Source organism: Aythya fuligula, chromosome 6 (assembly GCF_009819795.1).
Source record: "Aythya fuligula isolate bAytFul2 chromosome 6, bAytFul2.pri, whole genome shotgun sequence".
Classification (NCBI taxonomy): domain Eukaryota; kingdom Metazoa; phylum Chordata; class Aves; order Anseriformes; family Anatidae; genus Aythya; species Aythya fuligula.
This window is the reverse complement of record NC_045564.1, coordinates 34,989,931-35,007,371: the sequence shown is the minus strand read 5'-3', so window position 1 is coordinate 35,007,371 and position 17,441 is coordinate 34,989,931. Positions and strand designations below refer to the sequence as shown.

The following is a 17,441-nucleotide window of genomic DNA, read 5'->3' as shown; positions in this document are numbered from 1 at the left end:
GATGCATCTTCAGTCTGTTTATTAAGTAATCATATCAGGATACAAGTGTCAACACAATTTATGTTTTGAATAATATGAAGCAGATAACCTCAATTAACAAGTAATTAGAGTCATTTTCCTATTAAGCAGTTTCCCTAATTGTTTTTGAAACCTGGAACTAAAATTGTAATAAATAATAAGCGGCCAAAACATGTCCCTGCATTAGCTTAATCCAGGCTTTTCCACTGGAGCCTGGGAAAAACACAGTAGAAATATGGGCTGAGCACCCAGGGTGCACGTGATACTGAGAGACGAGGTAAATATTCTTTTCTGGCTGCAGAACCCAGCGTAGCCCACTGTTCTGTAATTTTTTCTGTATCCTTCTTCTCTTCAACACAATACTCTCCTTTTAATTTTTTTTTTATTTTTTTCTTCCTGATTTATTTTATGAACATGGAATGCAGAAAGGATTTGACCTAATTGTTACTGTAGATAGACTGGAACTTAGCAGAGAAAAGCCATCCCACAAAGGGCATCACCTCTGTTTAACTACTGCCTGTAGTAGCGCAAATTGATTTGATACCTCAGGTTCTACCTCACTAGCATACTACATCCCTGTTTATGTAAAATAGTAAATAGGAACTGGCTTTCCCAAAGAAGCTGGATAGAACAATCTGTGGTTTTCTGCTGGTTGGTCATGAGAGAGAAAAACAAAACAAACGCTTCCCTTTGATACCAATAGATACACATCACATATCAAATGCAATAAGTGAGATCACAGAACAGAAAAATTTCACATGTATTTCTCTCCTTTTATTACATGAAATGATGGAAATACCTATCTTGCATTCTGGCTGATGTTGCCAAAATGAGGGAAAAAAAAAAAAATCTAGTTAAATCCAAAAAGAAAATCAACAGCTGCTCTTCACCATAAGCCAAAACAAACAAAGTAAAAACTAACAGAAAACCTACCCAGAAGTCCCAAGAAAATAAATAAATAAATAAATAAAAAGTTTAAAAAAATCGAGTATTCTCTTCACCCCTCAATTCCTACTTTAGTCAACTCCTCAGGTGTTACAGGTCTTTATCTTGTTACTAACATATTGCTCTCTTCATCCAGTGATCAGAAATCAAATAAAACGTGACGAAGACATTTTGGGAAGTTTGAACACAAGAATCTTTCTTCCAGAGACCACCACCCATAGACAATGGCAGCTGAACAGACGTACCGATAGGACATTGCTATTTTCACTTGAAGATAAGGACGGAAAAGATTTTTTGAAGTCCACCTTTGGCTGCCCTAAAAAGTCTCCTAGTTGGTACACATCTAACTTGACTTCCCCCTTCCCCACAAATAAATATTCGCAATGGCTTCTCTCTCTCGAGATCTCTCTCCAATTTTTTCAGCCTTGGAAGACTACAGGACATATATTTTCATCATTTATTTATTTTTTTTTAATCTCTGTAAGGTAATAAATAATAATTATAATAAATTAAAAAGTAATGAGTGAACACACTAAGAAGATACCCTGAGAAATTCCAGGAAGAATTCTGGCAGCTATGGGAGGACATGAGCTGTTCAAAAGGAATACAAACATTTAAATAATATATCTTGCTGGAAATTAGGCTTTGTGAGAAATCCCATTGATTTCTTTTAAGTCATTTTATTAAAAGGTCTATTAATGCTTGGCTTGCACTTTGTGGCTATGAGAGATGTTGGAATGAAGAGCTATCAAAGGTGGCTATCAAAGTTTTTTTCTTTTTTCCATTTAACTTTTTCTAACTATTAAGCTGCTCATTTTGTGGAGACAATCATTAGTGTCTTTAATGTGAAACAAAGCTTCTGGATAAGAGCTGCTCACTGAAGATCAATATGAGAGATATCATTTCAGTTACAGCTTTAATAACTGTAACAATAGGGAGCCTGGCATCGCTGGCTTTGTGCATTAATGTAATTTAGAATTTACCAGGTACAAATCTTATCAAGCATTAGCAGTGGCTGCACTGGGATTTTCTAGGTAAGGAAACTGTGTGATAAGTAGGAAGTATTTTAAAGGTAACTTTTCATGTAACTTTGCTCATCTGCAATAAAACCTTGAAAAAATTTACATTAAAAAAATAATAAATAAAAACAAGATTTCCAGAAAACAGTGGCAGTTTTTAAGGGTCTGTTGGTGTGTGGGCACATAAAATGCTCAGGGTATATTGGGGAGTCTCTCTTGTTTAGATCATCATAAAGCTCATATGACCCGCAAGACTGAACGGTTAGGAGTTTTGGCCAAATTCAATTTAATTAAAGATGCTCTGCAAACTACCATACATAGAAATCCATGCTTACCTGAACACACATTGCATAGCTTTCAGCTGAACCACAGGAGAGATGAGAAGCTCCTTCCTAACTCACTTCTCTAAGACAAGGACCAGAACCCTCCCAGAAAACCAGCAAAGCACCAGCTCTGCAGACCAGGAGAACAACCTTTCATCCAGCCAAAGCCCACAACTCCACACAGCTGAAGTAAATTCAGCTTCACCACCCAGCTTCTCCCAGCCCACCCATCCACCTCTGGATTCTTCAACTCCCTGCCTACTCCATGTTTTTCAACACCAAAACCCCACTGTACCAACCTTTCCCATGTTTTTGAGATGTTCGTGGTACTGTCACCTTTATTCTCCTGTAATAGCTTGTCTACAGGCATGTTATTTCTTTTCACAGCTCTTCACTTTCTTGACTAAAAACAAATAAAAATATAGTTGCCTTCCCCACCCCCCCAACCAAAAAAAAAAAAAAAAAAAAAAATCAGTATTGAAAAGGTTAAAACACAAATTTTGGATCGTTCCTGCAAAGTTATTCTTAAAACCTGATGCAACCAATTGGCAGTTTTTAAAAACAATTTGTTTAACTTGTGTCCAAATGTCTTCAGGTTTTAGTGCTTACAGGTGGCCACTTTAGATTTACACTTTAATTTTGAGAAAGATCTAAGCTGGGAGCAGTGAATTTTCTGTTTATCATTTGCTGATAAAAAATGGAAAGCTCAAAGTTGAAGTAGCCAACTACTGAAAAGAGTTGGCACCTGGCACTTTAATTTTTAAACATTGTTGGTTTTTTTTTGTTTGTTTGTTTGGTTGGTTGGTTGTTTTTTTTTTTTTTTTTTTTTTTTTTTTTGTGTGTAATGAGATTATAAAGTACGAGTCTGACTTCAGATTCACAGTCAAGAAGAATGAGCTCTTAAGGATAACAGAACTGCTGATGTAAAGCTCAGTTGGTCGAAAACCCAGGTTTGGTCCAAATAAACACACAGAAGTTTGGATGCTTCTCTGGGTTTTCTACCTGCCTTGGGGCTACAAATGTCATGAGAACAGATTCGCTCATCACAGCTGCAGTGCTTCCATTGCTGGCCATGGATGGAAGATCCAGGAAAACAATCTTTCTTACAGAGCTCTGGGAGAGGAAAGTGAGGGAAAATGGGATATAGTATTTCACAACCTTTCAAATTTGATTCCAAAACTGGGGGAAGATTCAGAGATTAGAAAGGATAGTGCATTTTTGCTGGGTTTGTGTTTCAGCTGTACTCCTAAATGCAAATTTTTACTGTAACTTTCAGAGTACGTGGCAGCTTAAACAGACAATAAACAGGAAAAGAAGAGCATAACTGTTTCTAAAGTTTAGTCATATTCAGCAATGTATTACTGAAAAGCAAAGAAAAAAATATATATTTTTCCCCACAGGCTGTACACTGAGCAGCCAAGTTCCTTCCTTCTCTCAAGGTGTAGCGTCTTGGGCCCTCTGAAGGGCAAGGCTTGAATTTCAGTTTTGCCATGGATGTGAAATTGCTGTGTGTGTATGCACACACAGCCATAAACACACAATCACAGATGATCAGCACCTGCTTCCACTAAGGACATGAATCTCACCAAACAAGAAATCAAACAGAAAATAAAATACTGCTGTGTTAACATGATTGGATCTGATCCTACATTTCTTTTTCCTGCAAAAGAACCACTGGCTTCAAAGGGAATTTGATCTGATTTAGGGCAGGAGAATGCTGCTGTCAACTGTTTGTCTAAGAATAGGCACATTGCCTAACAAGGACACTCCGGTGTTTGTTTTAAAATCTCTTCTGAGTGTATTAAACAACATTTAGTGTGCATGTCCCTATGTTGTGCAATAGCGCATGTATTTAGGGCATGTGCAAAATAACTTGATCCCCATTTTGTTGCATCTGTAGTGCAATTATTTCAGCGCAGTAATAAAAGATGAAAAAAATGGTTCTTTACCTCTCCTGTCATGTTGCATCGGGTCACTTTGCGTCACATGGTGTGATATAATGTAACTCAATGCAAGGAGACACATGTCCCTTCTCATTGGAAATTTAAAGAAATGGAGCTTACTTTTACCCTGTGGGAAACTGTGCGGGTCAGGTGCCCAAGACAAGCTATGGGAAGTTTGATATCAGCTCAGTTTCAGTACCTACATATTTCAAATCTTATGGCATTTTGAAAGGGAGTGTGTTAGATGCCACAGTTTAGCTGTAACACAGTACTTAATAAAAATAGTGGAAGAGGAATATAATTCCACAGCTTATGTTCCTTGTCAGTGTCTGCAGACACATATTGCCAAAGAGACTCTTTTAAACAATACTTCTAACTATACGTTTTGAAATATATATTATAAAACATTAAAAGCCTGGGAGAAACAATGCAGCCTAAAAGCACATGGGTATAGAATCAAGGGAACAGAACCGATTAATGAAGAAGCCAAAAGACTTTTTTTTTTTTTTTTTTTTTTTTAATGAAAAAATAGTGAAATAGTTAAGCACAGAGAATATAGATAAGGAAAATGTACAGGGCCTGGGGCCAAGTTCCCCTCTCAGTTACACTAGCTATAATTGTGGAATAATTCTATTTCAATTAATAGAGTTAATATGATGAGAACAAAATTATCTACATAATGAGCATGATTGAAACATAACAGTCAACCCAGCTCTAAGGCAGACTTGGGAAAGTGTGCAAAGGAGATAAGCATCATCCTCAATTCAGTTTTGTGGGTACAGAAACAGAAGAAAGGACTAAAAATCTCTTGTCAGTCCAACAAATAGCTTGGGATTGGGAGAAACATTGAAAGTTCTAGATCAGCTCCTTCTCCACTTGGTTGAAATGAATAAATACAAGAGAAGTCTATCGTGGGGGCCAAGTGAAATAATAAGTATATAAAACGATCTCTCTCTAACATTGTGGCATGTTGCTCTCTCTCACTTGTAGCAAAAACATATAGCTTTCACAAAATCACAGAATCATCTAGCTTGGAAAAGACCCTCAAGATCACCAAGTCCAACCACCAACCTGACCGGCCGAGTCCCATCACTAAACAATGTCCCTCAGTGCCACATCCCCACATCTCTTAAATCCTTCCAGGAATGGGGATTATACTGTTTCCTTGGGCAGCCTGTTCCAGTGCTTGACCTCCTTCTTCATGAAGAAATTATTCCTAATGTCCAATCTTAACCTCCCCTGGTCAGGGGAAGCCATTTTCTTGTGTCCTATCACTTGTCACCTGAGAAAGGAGACCTACACCCCTCCTTGCTGCAACCTCCTTTCAGGTAGTTGTAGAAAGCAGTGAGGTCTCCGCTCCCTAGCTATTTTTTCTCCAGACTAAATAATCCCAATTCCCTCAGTCACTCCTCATATGTCTTCTTTCTAGTCATTTCACCAGCATCAGTGCTCTTCCCTGCACGCACTCGAGCATAATGCTTTGGGACATTTAACATCAGGGTGGTAACTTCAGTATCATTAACAATCTGTATATTTGAGAGTCACTATTTACAGGATAGCATACTAGAAAAAGTAAAAGCCCGAAAGCACATTCAGAGCAGATACAGGAAACAAGTTTTTCCTACTAAACAAGCAAACAAACAATGAGGATGTGTGGTATGGCATATGAAATAATGAAGACACAAAAGCACTGAGATTATTTCAATTTAAATTGAAAGTTAAATTACAGAAAGTAATATTATTCAGAAAATATTATTTTCTGACTATTTAAAATCTCATGTCTAGGTTTTCAATTTCTCCCCAGCTTCCTTACCAGGACAGACTAAAAGCCTTATTTGGCAGAGTTTGGAACAAGCAAATTTTGAGCTCCAAGCTCTTAATACAATCCCATGATTGTCCTTTGGCTTTGAGCAAACTAAGACATAAGGGAGATAAACATTTGGAGATGCTCCAGTTCACCTCATTTAGTATCAAATTCATAATTTTTGCACATTTTTTGATGGAAAGAATGAAGTGGAGGGATGCATTTTCCTTTTTTCCTCTATACGCAGCCCCAGTCACCAGGTATCACCAGGAAAAAATGCCTGTCTGCAACTGCTCTGAAACAAGATGTATGTGATATGGCCAAAACCTGACCTTACCATAAATTTGCATCTTTATTCCACACAATACAGAAAAACATCAATAATTTCAAAAGAAGAACAAACTATTTGCACTTTGTCTTTCCCTGTGTCCTGACAGGAAGACTCTGACCCTTGCTGGGTAAAAAGGCCGGTGTTTAAGGGACCCACCAGATGATAGGCAGAGAAGCAAGGCCTTTGTTGGACAGACTGTCATCCCCTTTCCAGCAGGCACACCTGCCCTCATGTTGCCAAATTAAAAGAAATGAAGGTGGAAACTGAGTCTGCCTAACTTACAGGGTGGCTATGGGGTTCCTGGTCATGCCCTGAGCTCTCACACCTGCAGTGACACCCCGAAATCCACATCGTCCTGTCTCCACAGCCACTACAAGCACCAAAGACAGAAAGGGCTGCTGAGAGGCAAGCACAAATGACAAGAAAATACAAAACAAAAGTAGAGCATGTTTTTAGATGGTAAATAAAATAATATTTTCACAACTGACTTTTTCCCCCCTCAGGGCATACATTAGAAAAGAGAGAAATGTCACAGCTGTAGAAATATTTTTATTTATTTATTTATTTATTTATTTATTTTTCTATCAGGCTTAATATATATATTTTTTAAATATTTACATCAAGTTGTCTGTGAAACTCAAAGGGATCTGTAGGCTTTGAGGAACACACTGATCCTGTCAAGCATCCCTCAAATCATAGACAACTCTATTAATGATAATAGAAATGTTTCATTCTCTCACTAAATCCTAGGAAAATGATGGAGTGGTATTCATGAAAAGGATGCAAAACTTCCTAGCAATGCCTTCAGTTGGGAAGTTATTTCACTATTAAGAATCGCCTCTAATATTCCTATTTTCCAAGCAACATATGATGGGAGAGTCAAGATTTTGGAGTCAGCAGCTCTTTTCCTTCTAGCATCCCTCCAATTAAAAAAAAAAAAAAAAAAAAAAAAAAAAAAAAGCCAATTGGCCTGGACTCGTGCTTCGGTAGCATCAGCTGCCGGCTCCTGCTTCACCTGGGATCCCTGGTGCTGCTCTGCCCCCTTGTGCTGCCGCCGCCGCAGAGCAGCCGCCCGCCTCCGTGCGGGGACCGTGCCGCAACCCCCCGCTGTCACTTCTCGCTTTTCTGGCAAGTTCAAGGTCAGTGCCTAGCTATTTTCAGCTCATCTCTTCTTGATCCATGCAGAGAAATGACAAGGTAACGTGATTTGGGGTCAGCTGTATTACAGGAACCGTTACATAAACGGAGAAAGTGGAAATCAATCCTAGCTGACAGTGTCTTCAGGATAATCAGCGCTCACTCCATGCCGCTGTCAGCTCCCCTGCATCAAACACCATGTTACTTCTGTCAGATCTCTTTAACAAAACCGCTTTCTCACTTTTGGCAAAGTAAATAAATATTCCACTCGGGCTCGCGTTTAGCTCATTGTTCGGGGAACTTTAACACTTTGCACTCGCAGAGCCCCCGTTCCTGCGGGAGTGGACGCCTCGTCCTGTCACGTCCACTGCTGCCTGCAAAGGGTGCTGGCAAAGACACGGGTGACTCTTAGGAAATGCTTCTTCCTTCACATTTGGGGCCTGGTTTCTCCACGCAGCTGGTCAGCCTGCAGTGCTCTGCCCTGAAACCAGCATCCCAAAGTGCTCACCTACTGGCCACATCAGCTCTTTCCCTCCAACATCTCAGGATGCCTTCCTCAATTTGTTTGATTACCATTACTCCTTCTTCACGTAATCAGACATCTCCCCCAATGCGGCGTTACAAATGTACCATTTCACAAGATGTGCCGCGTTGGCCACGTCTGGGTGATAGCACATGGTGTGTCGGTTCAGGGAAAGCACAGCTAAGCCATCCCACCCACCTTGTGCTCCCCAAGCCCGCAGAACTCCGCTGAAGAACAATTTGCCATAATATTAGTTGTCGGTAAATTCAAAGACGGAGCTCCTAAAGCTATAAAATGGATTAGAAGCAATTTAAAAAAGAATTAACAAACTAGAGTAAGAGTATACTGTCAACAAACAAATGCTTCATCATAGCACTGTAATTTGGAATTTTAATTACCCCTCTGCTTCTGTAACAAAACAATGTCTGAACTGGCAGCCATTTGAATCTCTCACAGGTCATTGAGCATTCTAGTTAATTACTCTATGAATAGCCTGTTTTTCTCCCCTCTGGAAACACGTTTCTAATGGCAGTCAAGGTCTGACAAATGTGTCATCTACATAATTAGCTAGGAAGCAACACAAAACATTAAACATGCTTTGTGCCGACAACTATCAAAACATTTCATTTGTTGTCAATTATTCATTACTTTGTAGGTTCTGAAGGGGTTGTTATTATGGAAATAAGTCCAGATGCTAACAAGGTTAGAGTTTTTTATTCAAATTAGTAATCAGAGGACTAACTTTAAAAAATGTATCCCATGTACATTTATGGCAGCATTCAATCAGTACTAAATTATAAACGAATTTAGTTAACTTCAAGTTAAAATAGCCATGGCAGAGCACATACACTAATTTGTAGAGTTGCATCTCTCTTTGAAGTTTTAGGATCTAAGCTGAAGTAGCAAACTTTCAGAACCTTTGGCAAGACTAATTTGTGCTTGGTAAATAGAGTAAAGATTTTCACAGCATGAGATAATGTAAGATTGAAAAAAAAAAAAAAAAAAAAAAATAAATAAAAAAGAAAAAACCTGGAGGTTTTTGAACCTTTTTTTTTTTCTATCCTTCTGTCACACTGAGTAAAAGTCAAAATCAGCATTTCCAACTCGTCTGAACTTCAGTTTGGCTTAACAAGGAAGCCAAACCAGTTACATTCACCACTCCCTTAATGGAGCTGAAATGAGTTTATCCTAGCTTTTAAGAAGAAATAGGTGCTGGTTATTTCATTTTTCTATGATCTCATTATGATGCTGCCTATCAAGCAATGCAGCTGAAATGGTACAGTGAAAATGTTTGGAGGAGAAATAAATGGCTAGCTTAACAATAAAATTAACTTCCTTTCTAGCCAAGTTTCTTTCTGTTGAAGTGTTATAATACAGATATGCAGCAAAGAATATCTTCTCATAAGCCATATATAAGAAAAATTAGGAAAAAACAAAAACAAAAACAAAAACAAACAAACAAACAAACAAAAAGGCTTCATTCTGAGCCTTACTCTGATATGCAGCTGAAAAAATGCCTGCAGACAAAACAGGATCCTGAAAAACGTCTGGGAGACAACTTGCATTCCTCCAATGAGGAAACTTGTTTATAGAAGGTAAATTGAACTGTAGAACATCCTAATGTATATTCTGCTTTCAGTCCCTAAAACATGGTTTCAAACATGAGGCCTGCCCCTCAAGTGGGGAAAAGCAGACAGAAATGGATGGAAAACAAGAGCCAAGGGCTGAGTGAGTAGGTCTGCAGGCACAACTAGATATTGAGTTTGAAAGTACAAAACCAGTGTGAATAAAGTAAGGGGACATATGACATCTCATTTCTCACTCTCCTGCACTAGAAAGGAGATCAACTAATGTTACCCAACAGATTTTTTTTTCCATTTGTGTTTTCTCGTTGCTTTTTTTTTTTTTTCCCCCTCAAATCTATTTCTTTCCTACCTGCCCTGAATTATTTGGGGGAACAAAGTGCTCATCTGCTCATCACTGCAAGCTTGCATTTATTAACAACTACCACGCTAGTCATGGGAAGCTCATATACTTTCTATTTCAGTCCCAGTGCTATTATATGATTTGTGTAACACCTTGAAGGGAACACAGCTCTTTCCTTACAGTGATAAAAGTAGATGCATAAATAATGGACTAGTGCATGATGATAAAATCTGGGGAGAATAAAGCCTGGGCAGTCACTGTTAGAACACAATAAAGAGAATATTTGTCACCTTCTACCTCCAATGTACACAACTTTGAAAGCAGGAAGTTTTCTGCTTCTGGAAATATTTTGTCAAGATTTGTGTGTTGTTTTTTTTTTGTTTGTCTGTTTTTTTCCTCCAGGAAAAAGAGTAAACTGGGAAAAAATGAATCCTCAGAAACTTTCCCTAAATAGACTATACTATAAAAGAAGCTGTGATGATCTCTCAGAGATTGAAATAATCCATTTCAGCTAAAACTACCCATAGCAATGAAACTGAAAATACTCTAAAAGAGGGCTGGAGTCTGTCTTGTAATTAACATTAAACAGATAACATATTTATGAGGAAGTCAAAATATTTTGGAAGCCGATAATCCTGTAAGCCTTAACATGGTATAAAAACAACAAATAAATGCAAAGTGTTACTGTTACACATGCCTGCCTGATCAATGGTTTTCACATATTGATCTATAAATGGAGTTGACAGTCTGTGTTGGCTGCACATTTTCCAAGCAGCTCTATTTTTGTACAAAACCAATACGGGCAATTACCTTTGTTTGAGATGCCAAGTCTTATCAATTCAATGTGATTTAGTGTCATTTTAATTAAATATCAGGATCTACTTCAGGACAATCTATACCAACAAAGCCTCAAACTTGACTATAAGCTTGATTTGAAGTAAACATGTACGAGCCCTACAATTTCAAAATATGGCTCAAAAACTCTGCTAAACAGAAGGCTTATATTTTTAGCAATTTTATTTCTGTCTTTTTTGGCTAGCCATAACTTTGGCAAGTGTTCTATGATCACAGGAGTAAGAAACAAAAGAAGATTGCTTCCTGTTCCTCTGATAATGTATTAGAGAGATAAATAAACCTACCAGTCTGTTTAACCTAATAAGAAAAAGCTCTAATACATTAACATTTTGGAATGTCTAAATAGGCTCTAATTCTTAATATAGACACCAATAAAAAAAGACATTTCATTGTTTGAAGTTGTTCTGAATGAAACAAAATGCACTTCCCTGGGGTTTAAGAGATGAAAATAGCAAATATTCATTTACATTGCTGGTTCAGACACTAACATTAAGCACAGAAAGAGCCCTTGCTTACCACAGTGTGTGTCCAGCTTCATGATTTGTGCTCTTTAAACTCTACATTAATATCAATTTCAACCTTTGCACAATGCTCAAGCATTTCCATAGCAAATAAATAATGAAAACCCCCACGAATCTACATTTCGCTTTTGCATCAGTTAGCTTCTGCATCCCCTATTTGCATCTTTACTACTACAAAATGCACAAGTGCATATGGCCCTACTGATGTATGATGCATATCCCTCTTTGTCACACTGCAGAAAATAATCTGTCCACCTTCAGAAGTATAGCCCCAGGTGTGCTTACAAGCATCACCGCAAATGCTTTAGAATACAACAAATCCCTTAGAGAAAATTATGTATTTTCTTCTCTATAAATCACCAGCGATCTTTCTAGATTTGTGCCTGTTTTTTTGCCCTTTATGTCCAGAGTGTTAATTTTATTTATTTTTTTAAAGTATGTTTTATAAATACATAGTTCTGTTGATTGTTCAAAATGTGCCAAATGCTGATTGCCTTAATCCACTGGAGTCAGGTTTTGCATAAGTTGAGTAAAGAGGATTTGACCCATTTATTTATAGAATATATAGTATAATGCACATGCCTAATATGGGAGGAGAAATGGTTATATAGAGTCCCTTATTCAGCTATTTCTAGTTTTAAAAATGAAAAATCTCTCTGAAGATCGGACAAAAATATTCAGTCAATGTAAAATAGAAAATAAGCATGACCAGTTGATACCTTATGGACTACAATGATCTAAATAGAGGTGGATTCTTCAAAATTGAAAATTTATCTTTTTTTTTTTTTTTTCCTTCTAGCACAAAATAACTGGCTTTGCTTAGCATACTGCTAATGTGTATTTTTCAGTAGGGGTCTGTGTGCCTTTAAATGCAAAAGTAAAGTTTATAAGCATACTGAAAAAGTATGCAATGAATTTACACAATCACTAAATGTATATATATTTGTGTGAGTGTGTGTACTTATCAGCTGAACCTTGTTCTCTCTAGACCCTTGGATAGCCAGAGACTACTCCCACTAATACTTTCCCCCAAATTCTTCAAAAGGCGCGTGCACAGATTCAGACCTGTCAGTATGCAGTTTATACATGCAATTGATATTTCAGTGGTCTTTTAACTCAAATTACATTGCATTTTAAGCACGTATTGGAAAACATTTGGATCATTAGGAATTTTGCTTTTAGTTTGGGTGTTAGCAAACAACTTTAAGAAGCTTATTTAAGTAAATACGCCAGAACACTTTCAGTCTGTCAATATCTAGTCAGAAAATTCTGCATGGTAAAAAGAGATGAAAAGAATTGAAATAGAAAGGGAATTAGTAGCATGGCAAGCTTTCAGTCTATTATATCAGAGCCAAGTTTGCTTGGTAAAATGACATATACTCAGTAAAACTCCGCTTTTATATAATTAGCTACTAAACAAATGTAACACAAAGCAACTTTTCAGCTCTCAGCCAGTAAACATATATTGTACCTGCTATGGCTATTGGGATGCAGCAGGGAATATTTATGTCTAATTTAACTTTTTTAGAGCCCTTGCTCTGTAACAGTCCAGCATACTATCCCCCAAACTAAAGTTATGTAACAAGGTAATATCAACAATGAGAAACTGCATGATAAAATCCTGCCCAAAAGTGAAAAATGCTAATTTTGTCTCATTTAGCAGCTGGATACAGAAATGCTCATTAGTTTTAAGAGGGTTAATCCTTTTAACTTTTGCATATTGATATGCCAATTATGCCTAATTGTACAAGAGGCATCAGTCAAGGTAATAGTGCATAAACACATGAAAGTTATTAAGTACATCCCAACATGTAATAAAGTAGGTGTTAATTGGTAGCTGAGTTCTGCAGGCTATTGAGGTGGATAATTCATTGAGAGATGGATCACTTGTAATTTCTCTACATAATTCCTTTTGCAGTCTCATGCTGTGATGTTTTCATGCTTGTCAAAAACAACTGCAGCCTAGTGCCTTTTGTTAAACACAGCCAATAAAATATGTTAGGCATCATTAAATATACTTAACTTTTAAACTTTTTCAAAGGTACAGTTCTTCCTGATAATACATTATAGTATTCCCAGTAAATTACAATAAGCATCGTTTCAGGTCTGTAATGGTGGAACATTTCACTTTAGATAAAAAGGAAAAAATGTACAATGCATTGTAGGAAATTGTAGAAAATGTTCAAATTGGTAGGAAATGAGTATCTTATCAGATGCAACAACCTAAAGAGATTTTTCTCTCCAGAAATATATGTTATGTCCTTGAAATAAGTTAAGCTATAGTAGATAAACTAATGATTAAAATGTTACATTTTTAACCTAGTTTGAATTTTGAGTTTGAGCCTAGCATAAAAAGGGCAGAAAATACAGCTGCTATAGTAGGCTTTCTCCATTTAATAACTTTGTTAGAAAGCTGAATATTTCATAGGAATCCATTATATCAACAAACAAAAAATCAATAGCTTGCATGGTTGTGAAAAATGACTGAGACTTGGGACTCTGTCCCCAGCCAACAGAGTTTTCTCCCTCATTTGCATTCTCTGAGAACAAAATGGATCTGGAGTCCAAAAAGTGGCTAACATTGCATAAATAATTTTGTAACATCATATGGCCTCAGCTGCAAGTTGCCACCATTATGGAAGAAAATTAACCAGGGGAGACTCATACCAATCAGTTTGTTTAGTAGCTCAGGAGGAGTACAGGGGCAGGGACACAACTGGCAGTAGAGTTCATCACTAACTATTTAATTTAAAAAAAAATGGTAATGGATAAAAAATGAGTTGACTCTTTCAACTCTGTCAACTATTAAAATATTAAGATAACTTCAGTGTCTGATTTTTGCAATTCATTCATTCTTATAGAAATACTCTTTTCTTGTTACTGACAAAGTTGTCCGTATTCACAGAGTTGTAATTTCAGTTTCTTTTTCTTTTGTCTGGTTTCAGTGTTTGTCTTTTTAGATGCCATGGCATAATGTAAGTATTATTCTCAACAGCAACTGTATTTAAATACTGTAACACTTGAGAGTTGAAATGCTATGATCCTGGACATGAAAGTCTAATTCTGTCTTTTGGCAAAGGAAACTTGTTATTCCAATGCCTAGCTGTACTCTTAAAAATGTATTAGTGTCATTAAATGCCTCCTTGCAAAGGCTTATTAAAAGTGTGGTTAAGATACCAGCTCCTACCTTCTGTAGGTTTTAAAAAATTGGTAAGACTTGTGAAATACTTTACTTACAGGCTCAGCAACTTTCACATTCTCAGACAGAATCATAGATTTGCTCTGGCTCAGTCTGTCGTGGTGACTGTTGGCATTTTTGATCCTCATTTGAACAGCTCCCGTACTGTGGGAAGGACTTGGCTTTTCAGAAGCCGTATCTGAAGTTGTAGACCTTTCCATGGCTACAGGATTGACCTGAAGAACATAAAAGAAGAGTATTAATCTAAGGACCCTTCATTAAAAAAAAGTATCTGTGCAGTTTATATGTCATTGTAATCTGGAGAGTTGAACAATCTTGCCAGTAAGTTCTTGATCATCTTTGAACACCAGGATAACTATGAGCTGTGTCAGTCGGTAGTTTTATTATTGTCCTTATCACTCACCCATCCAACTGTCTTGGAAGAGTTAGTTTATGTAAAAGATTATCCTTATCTCAAAAGCCATTCTCCTCTATGGTGTAATCTCCCTGCAAGCCTCTGTCATGTCCAGCTGGCAGCCACTACACTTTGTCTTTGGCCCTGCTCACACCACACATTTTAAATCTTTCAAAGGAAAATGACATGCTTTAAAGCCATTTAACATATCTTACCTCCACAGTTCAATACATGCATGTTACAAGTGCATTAAAGGACCACACTATCACCCTGCTATCATCCTAGAGTCAAACCCAGATCTAAAAAAAAAAAACAACAACAACACCAAAAAAAAAACAAACAAGCAACAATTTTACTAACAGCATGGATGAGATTTCTGTTTCTGTGATCATAAAATTGGAAATGAAGAAATAACTGAACACATAAGCTGTCATGCCCTTGCAGGGACCAGAGGGAACTGTACAGAATGATCACCTTCTCTGTGCTGCTCTTCAATCTCCTGTCTCAGCATTTTTGCAACCCAATAAAGTGTGCTTTAGCTATTCAAATCCCCCTCAAAAAAATTTCCATTGACAAGAGTTGCCTTATATTTCCTTTACAAAACATCGGTACAGAGTTTAATCCTCACTCTATTTTCCTCCCCTAATTCACCCTGTTACTACTATATGCATACTGGGGGTGAAGTAATACAGTAGAAGGTCACAAAACACCTTGCTATTTATATTTCTAAGTAAAAGTAACAGATAATAGTAAGGACTAGATATTGCATAAGCTGGAAATGCTAGTTTCCCTACTATGGATCCAGGGAAAGGGAAATCTATTTAAGTGCAATTATAGTATAAACAGTTGAAAATCAGGATTTTACTAATACATTGGAAAAACTTTTTTCAAGCAAAATCTCCCTATACTCTGAGGAAAAAAATCCCTGATATCAAGAAAGTCTATCTCTATGAAGACTTCAGAGCAAAGGAAGATATGATACAGGTGGGAGAGGGACACCAGGAGTGCTACTGCATGTCTCTGGGCACGACCACAGGGCATTGTGGTGGTAGGAGAACACAGCTTTCATAGCATTACCCTCTTCTGGCCCTGATAAATCAATTCCTTCCAGGAAACATCCTTCAGATATAGATATGGAAGACAATAATGACAGGTCACAGAATCAAAGAATGGCTGAGGTTGGAAGGAACTTATGGAGTTCATATTGTCCAACTCCAGGTATGCCCAGGAGCATGTCCAAGATGGCTTTTGAGTATCTCCAAGGGGACTTAAACTCATACAAGTTGAGGGTATGGAAATATGAGGAAATACAGCACTCTTGAAGAGAGAAACAAGATAGTACTTCAATATTAATCATTACTCACCCAATGTATTGTGCTATAGTAGTAACACTAACTTTGATGCAAAGAGCTATAGCTGATGCTCTTTGGCCATTTCCTGCATTGAATTAATTGCTCGAGAATCCCTACAGAAGTAGAACTACTGAAAGAGAGGAGAAAAATATAGCTAAGGAGTTACCTGCCACTCAGGAGTATTCAGTTCTATTTCTGCTGCAGAGCTGATACATGATACTGGGGCAAAGTCTTTATGTGGACCTTTGGGTAGTGGCACGGGGTGTTCTTCCTCTCTGAGACACTTCTCAGCACCCTTCAGAGCAGTCACCACTTAAAGCCATGTCACGGAGATGCTCTGCCATTTTGGCAGTAAGATCTGCAGCAGTGCTAGGCAGGAAATGATTTTTCCTTCCTTCTAAACTTGGAGAGTCAAACCATTTTGTATTTCATGTTGGTATCAAACCAAAATCACTTCTCAACAGATTTTCAGTAGGCTCCAGGCTGGAGAGCTGATCAGACTCGAGAGACGAGAGCAACACTGGCTTTGTCACTGATCCAATGTTTGGCTGGAGCACATCTCTCAGACTTTATTCTGAAATCTCCCACCTGTAAAACTCTGACATATCTCTTCTTGGGAGCATTATGAGTTGTAATTAGGTATTCTCTGTCTGGGGTTGACAGTACATGATGTGCTATAAAAAAGTTTAATACTGTGACAAACTCATGCCCTGGATCTCAAGTAGGAGCACAGTCAGTAAACTGCAAGTCTGCAAAGACTTCTGAAATTTTTGATTTTAATCTTATTGAACCTCAGTACATTTTCCCTGAAACTGGGACTAATTCATATACATCAGAGAATTACAATGGGACTTTCTGCAGCACTTAGTTTACAGGAAACAACATAACAAAACAAACCCTCAGCATTTCCTTTGTCAGATTGTGTTTGTCTTCGTCTAGAGTGTGGTGAGATCATGCAGATCTTAAAGACACAAGTTACAAAAGCTTCTCCCTTAGGATTTCCAGGTAGAAATCCTTTGATGCCCAGACTCCTGACAGCGTTATCGGCTCTGCATGCCAGTAGATGGCACCCTCAATATGAGCTCCACAAACGCAAAGGCATTGCATTTGCTCCTGCAAGAATTTGGTAGTGATTACAAGCCACTTTTTTT

At 37.6% G+C, this 17,441-nt stretch overlaps 1 protein-coding gene across 1 annotated transcript in view; it reads right to left on the bottom strand.

Annotated features, from left to right (window-relative positions):
• The window catches only part of ARHGAP15 (Rho GTPase activating protein 15), a 331,505-nt gene that overhangs the window by 298,992 nt on the left and 15,072 nt on the right, over positions 1-17,441 (bottom strand). Inside the window, exon 2 of the mRNA XM_032190068.1 lies at positions 14,583-14,759. Within this exon, the coding sequence (XP_032045959.1) occupies positions 14,583-14,744 (162 nt within the window). The 5' untranslated portion in view covers positions 14,745-14,759. The remainder of the gene's footprint in view (positions 1-14,582; positions 14,760-17,441) is intronic.